This window comes from Salvia splendens, chromosome 1 (genome assembly GCF_004379255.2).
Source record: "Salvia splendens isolate huo1 chromosome 1, SspV2, whole genome shotgun sequence".
NCBI classification, from domain to species: Eukaryota; Viridiplantae; Streptophyta; class Magnoliopsida; order Lamiales; family Lamiaceae; genus Salvia; species Salvia splendens.
Window position 1 is genome coordinate 23,992,245 of NC_056032.1, and position 11,731 is coordinate 24,003,975.

At 38.3% G+C, this 11,731-nt stretch overlaps 1 protein-coding gene across 1 annotated transcript; it reads left to right on the forward strand.

Moving 5' to 3' along the window:
• The first annotated feature begins 2,748 nt into the window (after positions 1-2,748).
• LOC121797412 lies at positions 2,749-3,696 on the forward strand. Its single transcript, XM_042196170.1, has 3 exons — positions 2,749-2,828; positions 2,937-3,137; positions 3,394-3,696. Exons 1-3 carry the CDS (start codon positions 2,775-2,777, stop codon positions 3,535-3,537), a joined length of 399 nt encoding a protein of 132 aa, XP_042052104.1. The 5' UTR covers positions 2,749-2,774; the 3' UTR covers positions 3,538-3,696.
• The last annotated feature ends 8,035 nt before the right edge of the window (positions 3,697-11,731 follow it).

Consider the following 11,731-nt stretch of genomic DNA (forward strand, 5'->3'; position numbering starts at 1 on the left):
AATTATAGTCAACACTTTTAAAAATATTATAGTCATTAATGAAAATTTTCCTTTCTTTTCTCTCTTCTCTTTGTCGACGGTTTCTCCCAATTTCAATGGCAGTTTTCTCCATCGTCTACAATGGAGTTTCCATCATCCATTTTAATTCTTCATTTTTAACAAAACGTTATACGCGTTCATGTGTTCCACATTCGGATTTTACAATTTGTTTCAAATTATAGTACACTCCCCACTAGGGATGTCAATCGGGCCAGCTCATCGGATTTCAAGCAAAATCTTATTCGGGTTGCGGGTCAATGGGTGCGGGCTAATCGAGTTTGTGTTTTCGGGTTATAAAAGTTCAACCTTAACCCTAAAAGCTCGGGTTTCGGACTAGCCCGGCGGGTTAATCGGGTTGCTACCGATAAAATTAACATGTGACCAATCTAATAAATAATAGTAAAAAATAGTTATATTTATAAAATGTAAAATATTTAATTATGATAAATTTGAGATATAGGCTTAAACTCAAACATAAACATGATCAAATACTAATATTTGAGATTTATGCAAAATAAAACATAAACATCAACAAATTTTAAAGCATGTTTTAGAAATTTAAATATATATTTTTAGTCAATTTGAAGTTTCTAATTTATTTATCTATCATTATGTTAATAAAAAATTAATATATAATTTATATTTAATATATAAAATTGAAAGTTATATCTTTAGTAATCTATATTATAAAATAACCAATGAAGTGTCGAATTAGAGTCAAATAAATAGAACGATAGAAATTTATCGGGTTTCTGGGTCAGCCCATCTGGTTTTCGGGTCTGGCCCTAACGGTTGCGGGTTAATCGGGTGCGGACTAATCGGGTTGGCAATTTTCAGCCCTAACCCTATGAATTTGGCGGGCTATTCGGGCCGGCCCACGGGTTGCGGGCTACATTGACATCCCTACTCCCCACCATGGGGTGTGATCCGATGCTAACTCATCAATGTAATGTATTAAAAATGTCAACACGATGAAACTAAAACGTCAACATAAACTTAAGTTGATATTTTAATACATTATGTTGACATTGATATTTAAATATCAACACAGTTTATTAAAATGTCAACACAGATATGTGTTGACATTTTAACGATCTCTGTGTTGACATTTTAATGAGATCGTGTTGATATTTTCTATACATTGTATTAATGGGTTAGAGAATTAACAATTTAAGAAAAAGCTAGCATTAAAATGTACTCCCTCTCCACCCTACCATTTTAGTCCGTCCGCGAATAAAAATCCCTCCACTTTTACCATAAATGGTAATAGGGTCCCTGTTAAGAGTCACCTACTCCTAACGTGAATATTCCGTCCAATTCTCCAAGTAACACAAGCCTTCCGGCGCCTTCAACGAGAAGGTCGGCGGATGATTCCTGTTCTGGCGCGAAGAACGCTCTTCGTCGGCAGAGATTAAGATTTCGCGAGTATTACGCAAGATAGTTGGGCAAATAATTCTGTATTGATAATGAAGATGGAACACGAATAGCCCTATTTATAATCTATGGACCCTAGGGTTGGTTCGACCTATCCTAATAACATCGGGAAAGAACCAACAAAGAAAACCCGACGGAAATAATAAAAATTAAATAATTTCCATAATGACTAAATTATTACCAAAAATATCTAACTAACTAACTAAAAGACTCAAATCCCATTAAGGAATCGGTTGGGGGGCTTCAAGCGATCCCGAGGGCGAAGCTGCCGGCCGTCCCCCTGACCAGCCGTCGCCGGAGCTGGCGACGGTTCTCTCTCCGCTTCTTCATCATCCTCAGCTGGCGTTTCGTGATCGTCCTCCGCCTCTTCATCAAACCCAGTTGCTGATTGAACTGTTTGATCGGCCACCCCTGTTTCTTCTACTCCGTCCTCTGCCTCGGCGGCTTCTACTCCGTCCTCTGCCTCGGCAGCTGCCTTGTCTTCCGTGGGTGGCGGTGATGGTGTGTTCGTAACAGTCCCACCTTCAACTAATTCATTCCACCCACATTTTATTTAAAACTAATATATACAAGTGATACTCATATTCCACTAAATTTTCTTTCACCCACATTTCTTAACATTTCTTAAAATTCGTACTACCAAAGAATGAGACTCCTAATGGCGGAAGAAGGGAGTATAAACTCATAATAACAGAGACAAAACTTCATCTCTTATAATGAACTGGAAATTTATGAGTTCCCTGGACAGGGAATATTTAAAATTTGAGAATGTAAGAGTAGTGTTTTTGTCTCATATCTAGTCTCCTATTTATAGTTAAAATGTACTCCCTCTCCACCCTACTATTGTCATATTTTGATCTGCTGCGAACTTTAGGAAATATAATAAAAGTCAGTTTCAAACTTTAGTAGATTTATGTACATAAGTTTAATGATAAAATATAAAAATGAATTAACAAAAAATAAAGTCTATTATGAAAAATAAATAAAAGAATGTATGGAAGGCAAAACAAGCGTAACCATTAATTGCTGGTTAAGAAGATATATCAGAAATTAATAGGATAATATCAACAATGATTCGAGAAAAGCAAAAGAGGGTACGACACGTGGCGGCTCCAAGCATGAGTTATAGTTAACGTGTCAAGTAGCGAGGCAACACTACAAACACTTAACTTTGTTGATCTTATCAACCCACCTAAAATCCACACACACACACACACATATATATATATATATAGTAGATTCAACATATCTCTTAATATTGATTGTCCCATTCAACACAAGTACGTCTGAGCTTATTGAAAATGTCAGCCTCTGAAGAACCAATACTCGCTAGGATCAATCACCTTGATCTCATTGTATGTCTCTGTCTCTCTCTCTAAGATTATTTATGTAACCTTCACAGCAAAAAAATTGAGGTTTAGTTTGCAAGTAACAAGAGTAGGAGGGTTTAATATTGATTGCAGTTGCATCAGTTGGAAGAAATTCGAGGCGATCACCACTCTCCGAAGAGTTCAAATGCATCGAGCGGACCCCTAACAAGTGATGGGCAGCCGTTTTTGTCGCCCGAGAAGCGGTGTCGGCCGGTGAAGGAGGTGATGGTCGAAGTCCAAGAGAAGGGCAACTTGATCGACAGATTGCTTCATGCCGAGGATCGAATCTTGAAGGTTACTTTTTAATCTAGTATTTACTTTCTTTGTCCCAACCATGATTTATGAGTCCTTTTTAAAAATCAAAATATTTTATTACTCTTTATTATTTTCGTTATATACAGAAAATAAAATAGTGCTATGCAACCAAGGGTCATCTCTCATGTAGCAGAGATAGATAGTAGTTGTTTTTTGTAGTATCCTTGTTTATTGCTAATATATTTAGTTGTTTTTTGTAATATCCTTGCTTATTGCTAATATATTTATTACGTAGGTGTGTTTGCAACTTGAAGTGGGGATTCATGAAAGTGAGAAGAGCAGTGGTTCAGGAGAGAGGAAGTCTCCGAAGAAGGGATTGAAGCAGTTTGTCAAGTCATGCGTTAAGCCCAAGCACAAACCTAGCATTTTCTCTTCTTGACTTTCTCACATACTACTTGTATCGAGCACAAGTTTAATTTTGTATTCCACTCTTGGTACTTTTTTATTTTCTTCATTCAGAAATAATCAGATGCTGATGGGTTGATATTTGTTGGTGTACGGGTGTTATTATGAATGCAAATTTTCAAATTTTTATACATACAGACGAGGGAACTGTCTCAAAATTTCTAATTTTTTGGTCTTTTGGTCTCTGACATCACAGACTCTTAATAAAAAAATGAAGGATCTTAAAAAAATTAAGATCCCTGATGAAAAGAATAGTGGTAAATTAATAAAAAATTGTGTGGACATTTAGGTATTTTATATTTATAATATATTTATTATGTTTAATTAGTTTAATGTATTATATAATTACCCTTTTATGATCATTTAGCACAAAATAAGCTTTCCATATCTAACCTTTACACACTTAGGAAATTATTATTACGCCTTCATCTACTTTCATTTCATCATTTCACATTTTCTCAAAATTTAAAACTGTCCTGCAAACTTTTATGTTCATACAATAACTGTGACACAATAACTATAAAAGTTCATACAATAACTGTGACACAATAACTGTGACATGAGTGTTGATGCATGATAGGTAGAAATTGTAGTAAAACTTGAGTCGGAGTGTTGATCCATGATAGGGAGAAATTGTGGTAAAACTTGAGTCGGATGAACGTAAAACTAATTAGAATAACTAAAGAGTTAGTGAAATTATTATCCTTCAAATTCCTTTGTTTGCCTAATTCTATCTTATTTGGTTATGCTTTTACTTTATTTATTTTCAAATCCAAATCTATGTTTTTCTAGATAGTATTTGATGCTTATTACATGATAGTCAATTGCAATTCTATTCCCCGTGTTCGATATATCTCAGTACTGACCTTTAGCTATACTATTTCTGCCTTGTATATTTGCAAGTAGTTGTAGTGCTAAAAATAGTGCATTAAGTTTTTGGTGCCGTTGTCGGGAAATATTATTGCTTTAAGCTGATATTGTAGAAAGGTTGATAATACTAATTTAGAGTGTAATATTATTTAATTTTATTTTTCTTTTATTTTTCGAGGTACTTGAGGGGAACGAGGAGCGCAACAATGAAGGTGTACCAATTTATCTTGATTTTCATTTTTCTTTAGATTTTATTTTTTTATTTTTCATTTTTCTTAAAAAAAATTCAAAATTTTCTGTTTAGTTTATTTCCATTTTTTTATAAAAAAAAATTGTTTTTGTTTATTAAAAAAAAATTATTTACTGGAGCAGGTTAGCGGTCCGCTGAACTGCATTCAGCGACCACTAAGGCGAGTCAGATACGACATTTTATTTAAGGTATATTTCATCTTTTCCTTCTTTCATTCTTTTTCTTTCTAATCCTAGCATCCACTTCTCCTCTCTCTTTAAATTCTATTTTCTCCACATTATTCACACACCCACACTTCAAATTTACATCACCTACTCAAATTCTTTGGATTCTATCAAATTGTTCTTGTGCTCAACTGTCAACCAATGCAAGGTACGTTCTTCTTGTAATTTCTGAGCATTGATCTTGAATTCTTTCATTGAATGACTTTGTTGTTGGTATAAATTTTAGTAGTTTGAATTGGAGTTTGATGGGGGATCATATACTTTTGATAAATTGTTGGTGAATTCGTAAGTTGGTTTTATTGGAATTAAATATTGTTGTGTGTGCTTGAATTTGCTTCTTTTTATGGATGAAACTTGAATACCCCATTGACTTGATTGTTGATACGCATAGTTCATGTTCATAGCATTGTGAGGCTATTTTATCTTGCATGACTTGTGTATATTTTTGATCTTATATTGTTTTGCATGATCACGGCTTATTGTTGAAAATTCTTGCAAATTATTGGGGGATAGAGATCATGATGGTAGGATGATTTTTTGAATCAAGGTAGATTAATTGGTCTTGCATGTGATTATTCTTACACCTTGACTTGATTCAAGTTTGGGGGATTGTCAAATATTATGTGTTTATATCCTACTATAATTTTCTTCATTCTATGCTCACATTGCGAATTTGTAGGTACAAAGGCATCCCAACGGAATTTCCACGATGGGGGATAACTCATGAGCTTCAAAGAACGTCAAGCTAAACACGAAAAATAAGCGCTTGTTTTTTTTATTTTTTATCCAACACCATCATGGTGGAGGGTTCGTGGGTCCCTCATCCCTACATTTCAAAAGAGGGTGCATACAAAACGTGGCCACACCCAAAAGTGATGTGCCATAACTTTTGTGTTTAATTTCGTTTTTTAAGCGCTTGTTGGGAGGCAACTCAACCATTTATATCAGGTTTTTTAAGTACTTTTTGTGTTTAATTTCGTTTTCATGTTGATTGAAAATTTCGCAAGTTCTGGACTCTCCCCAGCGACCGCTGCAGAGCTCGCAGCGGCCCGCTGGCCACTTACTGGAACGTTCTGACTCTTTCGTAGCGACCGCTGGAGGGCCCCCAGCTACCGCTGCCCATTTACAGTTTTCCAGCCGCAATTCTTTTCGAATTTTTGCCCCGTCCAGCCTCCGCGCAAAAATTTCATGGTATGTTTTCTGTTTTTAGTAGTTTACTCACGTCCCTACCAACTCTACAAACTTATTTTACACTTTGTTGTAAATAAGTTTGAGGGGATGAAGTGGTGGACCGTGAGTTTAAGTTTTTTTTTTTTTTTTAAATTAACTTCATATATTTATATCATATATATGAAGGAGGAAATTACAAATCAAATCAACTCCTATAACAGGGAGGAAAGACAAATTACGCCACCCAGGGTTCGAACTCGAGACCTCCAGGATAGACGCGGTATCCAGCACCCTTTACCGCTATCCAGGATAGACCGTGAGTTTAAGTTTTTGCTTTAGTTTTTAAGTTTTTGTTTTAAAAACCTGAAGGTGAATCCATGTCATGAACATAGCATGAAGAACTTAGAAACACGCATGCTTAAGGACACATTAGACCGAGTTGCCAATGATATGAAGTTCTTTTCATTTTTCATTAAGTATGGTTGACGTTTTGATTTGATGGTTTGGTGAAAATGTGCATAATTAGTGAATTGCTTGTTCGCCTTGAATCATGCTTATACCTTGTGAGATTTAAGCCTTAAATTTTTTCTTGTGTGATTTATCTGCATGCATGTATATGTTTATAGAACTTGCTCCTAGTCTGCCTAAGTTTACATAGTGTTTAAGGTGATGAAGGAGGATGTTAGACCATCTTTTCTTAGCTACTTTTATTTCCAAATTTTCTACCCTCTCAAATTTTTCATTTGGAGCCAATTTTGAGCCTTTAAGCATATTCTTTGGAAGCCTAATAAATGGGGACAATTCCTTTGGTTAGTATAGTTTTTAAATATTTTTTGTAAAGGAATTGGAGAGATAAGGAGGAAAAGTTATAAAGAAAAGTAGTGTGCTTAATATAGAAAAAGTGCAAGTTGTGAAATAGAAGAAAATTCAAAATGTGTGCTTGATCTAGACAGGATGCTTATGAAAAAGAAAAGAAAAGAAAGAAAAGTGATGAAAAAAAAGAAAAGAAAAAGAAAGTCGTGAAAGGTTGTGAAAAGAAAAAAAATCAAAGGATTGGAAAGTGAGTAGAAGGAGAAAAATAAGTATTAGAAGTGTCTTGAGTTTTTAGAAAAGTGGAGTCATTTTAACGCTACTTGGGATTGTTTTATTTTTGAGTTACTTTTTAGCCAAATATTCCTCACCTACAAAAACGCCTACATTACAACCAAAATAAAGACCTTTCGGACTTTTGATACTTAATCACATCTAGTACAGGAGGGATTAGACTTTTAGCAAACCTATGGTAAAACATTGCATGATGCATGATTTGAGTGCTTATACACGTTTCCATATACACTTTAAGAGTGAGAGATAAATACTCTTCCCATCTTTGGAAGTTTTTTTTTCATTTTTTTTGTCAAACACCTTCATGGTGGAGGGTTAAGTAGGACCCTCATCCCCTATATATCATCCAAACGAAAAGGTTACAATAAGACTACCCAAAAGTGGATTACCTTGCTCAAAAACAAAACCAACACCAAAACCTTTACATAAGAAAGAAACCAAACAAAAGGACCATCAAAATCTAAAATTGGGCAGTCCAAGCTAATCCAATCTGCATAGCGCCTTCACCCGCACAGGTGCTGATCTCCCTGTGTAAATGTTCCTCGTCCCCGACTGAATGCCAATACCCGCCAAGAAGTCAGCAACCTTGTTTCCTTCCCTAAAGATGTGCGATATCTTCCAATTGGTTCCTCTCGGTTCCTGTCTGACTTTGGCCAGATTAGTGCAGACCTCAGTCGATCACAGCTGCTCCTAGCCCAGCCACCGAACTACTATCTCCGCATCCAATTCAATTCATATCTGGTTGCCATGTTTCTTGGCCAGGGTCACGCCCAGGAGCAAGGCCAACACTTCAGCTTCCAGTCCTGATCCTCCCATGAGATTGGTAGAAAAAGCAGTAAGGATCTCACCCCCATGATTCCTCACCACGCCCCCACCCCCTGCGCTTGGAGTAGTCGGGATAAACAAACCGTCTACATTGAGTTTGATCCATAAAGGATCCAGAGGTCTCCATTGTACTCTGCCATCTTTCCTGGTTCGAACCTTACTACCCGAGTTATCCATGGCATCCAACCTTGGGCAACAGTTTCGCCACTATTCTGGGCCTATCAGCTTTGCCAACACCAAATTCCTCAAATGAGAATTGACTCTCTTGATTACATTCTCCACTTCAAAAGCCTTTTCCCGGTGAACATTCTCATTCCTCTCCGTTCAAATATACCAGAGGATTAGGCAGGGAACAAAGATGAAACTTAGATTTTATACCCAGATTCCTTTGCCACCATCTTAGCGTAAGTTCAATGTTCTCTCCTTCCTCGGTAAATTACGTAACATGAGGAAACCATCTTGCAAAGTATTGCCACACCATCCTTGCCGCCCTCCCATTGACAAACAGATGCAGTCTTGACTGTACTTTTGGTTTCTCACAGCATCTACACTTAGATGCTAATATGATCCCTCTCCATTGCAATTTCGTGTCTACCGGGATTCTATTAGCTAGGAGGCGCCAAAGGAACATGGCTGATGTATTTTCCGCAGATGAGCTCATGCACCAAACGTTTCTCTCCTCTGTTTCTCACTAATTCCCAAGCCGAAGTAGTTGAAAAATTACCATTACATGTTAACTTCCATCTTCCCCTATCTTTTTCCCTTCTGTCAAAGGGTACCTGCAGAATTTCCTCAATAAATTCATCAGATAAACCCACCTCCTCCGCCAAAAGCCACAACTCCATTTCATTCCATTGGTCTCCCATCCAAAATTCATTTACATTAAAAGGCTGTAGGGTGGCGTTGGGACTGCACATATCAGCAAGTGGAATCTGTTAGACTGGTATGTCACCAGCGGGAAGGCAATTGAACAGTATTTTTGGAACATATATCGCGCCCAAAGAGAGCCCTGCTCTCGAAATCTCCACCACATTTTAACATTAAAGGCCTCTACTAAATCCCTCAAGCGGCGGATGCCCAGGCCCCCTTCATCTGTAGGAAGGCAAATTCTATACCATTTGATCCAATGAGTCTTCTTTGATTTACTACAAGATCCCCATAAAAACCGAGCCATCACCTGCTCAATCAGCCTCATGGCCCCCTTTGTAGGTTCCTAAACCTGGAAAATATGGATTGGGATCGACCCAGGACACTCTTTATCAGCGTCAACCTGGAAAATATGGATTTGGATCGCCCCCAGGAAACTCTTTATCAGCGACCCCCAAATGACAAGTGCCTATGACTCCAACCATGTATTCTTGAAGAGATCTTACCCCGAATGAACAGAAATACATAGGTCTTCTTTGGGCCTCGGAAAATAGGAACTCCGAGATACTGGAATGGGAGACACCCCTGTTGAAAACCACTAACTTCCTTGATTTCCTCCCCCAATTATAGTGTTTTTTTTTTCAGGAAGAAGCAACTCTTTCCCACATTCACTTTCTGTACGGAACCTCCATGTAGTACTTTAAACAAGACTAAAGTCTCAATTCGGTCCTTAACATATTGCGTTTTTTTTTTATTTTGGTCCAAAACATTATCTTTTGAATTATTCGGTCCTCACATTTGAAATTTGATCACATTTGGTCCATTTTGGACGGTTCCGTCAAATTTTTAACGGTTTTAATTACCGTGTCACAGATCCGTCACTAATCTGTCACTAACTGGGAGAAACTAATCCGTCACAAATCCATCACAAATCGGCTTCTAATTTTAACGACTCAAAACTAAACAAATTTCGCTAGTTTGCATCAACTCAAGATGAAGAATTAAATTAGTATACTTCAATTAGATATGGATGATAGTATATTATAAAAATGCAAAATAGAATTAGTATAATAATTGGAAATTGACCTGGTGGGATTGGAGGAGTTGTTGGCGGGCACGTTTAAGTGAGGCATCGTAGTAAGAGTTGAAGTTGTCGAGGCCGAGAACGCCGTCGCCGCGCTTCTTCAAGGCGAGGGAGCAGTGGGAGCCGACGAAGCCGGCGGCGCCGTTGACGAGGACGGAGAAGCCGTTGGGGCGGCGGGGGGTGGAGCAGCGGCGGACCTGCTTCTCCCAGGCGGCGCTGGCGCCGTAGAAGGCGGAGGAGAGGAGGCTGTTGGAGGTGTGGAGGGCGGCGTGGTTGGAGGGGGAGAGGGGAGGGTAGTTGAGGGTGAAGAAGAAGATGAGGAGGAGAGCCACCAGTAGAGTCACCCGGAAGAGGAGCTTTGACGGATCTGTGACGGATCAGTTTCTCCCAGTTAGTGACGGATTAGTGATGGATTTGTGACCCGCTAATTAAAACCGTCAAAAATTTGACGGAACCGTCCAAAATGGACCAAATGTGATCCGATTTCAAATGTGAGGGACCGAATAATTCAAAAGATAATGTTTTGGACCAAAATAAAAAAAACGCAATATGTTAAGGACCAAATTGGGACTTTAGTCCTTTAAACAATCAGCCAGATTCAAGATAGCAGATCTCTATGCTTGCGAAAATATAATAATATCATCTGCATAAGCTAGATGAGAAACCCCCATGGTATACCATGTTGTGCGATAATCATGTCCTTCCGCCCAAGGATGAGGTGATCTAGCAGCCTTGATAAATAGTCTGCTGCTAGGATGAAAAGAGAAGGAGAAATTGGATCGCCATGTCTGAGACCCCGAGAAGATTTGAAGAATCCTTCCGGGCATCCATTCACAAGCACCGGTCCAGAGCCTTTGTCCTAGCGGCAAGGAGCTTAGACATTATTGCATGAGGTGCCGAGTTCGAGCCCTCTTGACATCAGTTGTAATTTCCTCCTATCTATAGTATAGGAGTTTATTTGTAATTTACTCCCTTATATAGGATTTAATTTTAAAAAAAATCCATTCATAAGCACTGGAAACCAACACGGAGAAATGCAGTTCTCAATAAGCCTCACCCATTTGTCTGAGAATTCCATCTGCTTCAAGACCTTGAGCAGGAACGACCACTATACTCGGTCGTGGGATTTTTCCATGTCTAATTTTAACACCATGTTCGGATAAGTCCCACCCTAGTGCAGCGCCGAACAGTTAGCATTGATTTGGGACCTTCAAGAAATGCAGTTCTCAATAAAGCCGCTCTGATTTGGGACAGTTAGCATTGGGAGAAGAGGTGCCAACCTTTCCTAAGGAGCTTAGATATGATCTTATTCATAACATTACATAAGCTAATCGGTCTGAATTTCGCCCACCTTGTCGGGTTCTTTTTCGGTATGAGAACAATCAAAGTTGCTGCAATACCCATCAGGATTTGCATCCTAGAGAAGAAGTCAATAACCGCATCAACCACATCCTTCCCAATGATCTCCCAACAAGCTTGAAAGAAAAGAGCCGAATACCCATCTGGACCAGCGGCACTTTCTGCATTAATCTCAAACATGATTTGTTTTACCTCCTCTGCTGATAGAGCCTTCTCAAGCAGATCCATGCTCACATGTGGAGGAAGCGTACCAAGGATGTCCAGGTCCGCATCCCCCAGTGGTCCCACATCCTCAGTCAACAACTCTCTAAAGAACTTCTCTGCTGAATTTCTGATCTCAGCATCTTCTGTAAGAGACAACTCTCCATCTTCTATCATGTGAATTCTAGTCTTGACTCTTTTCTGTTTTACCCAC

Bases quoted from the DNA above. Each gene is read 5' to 3' on its own strand.
- LOC121797412 (XM_042196170.1), top strand. From the start codon at position 2,775: ATGTCAGCCTCTGAAGAACCAATACTCGCTAGGATCAATCACCTTGAT. The intron at 2,829-2,936 runs GTATGTCTCTGT...TATTGATTGCAG, and splicing joins TCAATCACCTTGATCTCATT to TTGCATCAGTTGGAAGAAAT. The intron at 3,138-3,393 runs GTTACTTTTTAA...TTTATTACGTAG, and splicing joins CCGAGGATCGAATCTTGAAG to GTGTGTTTGCAACTTGAAGT.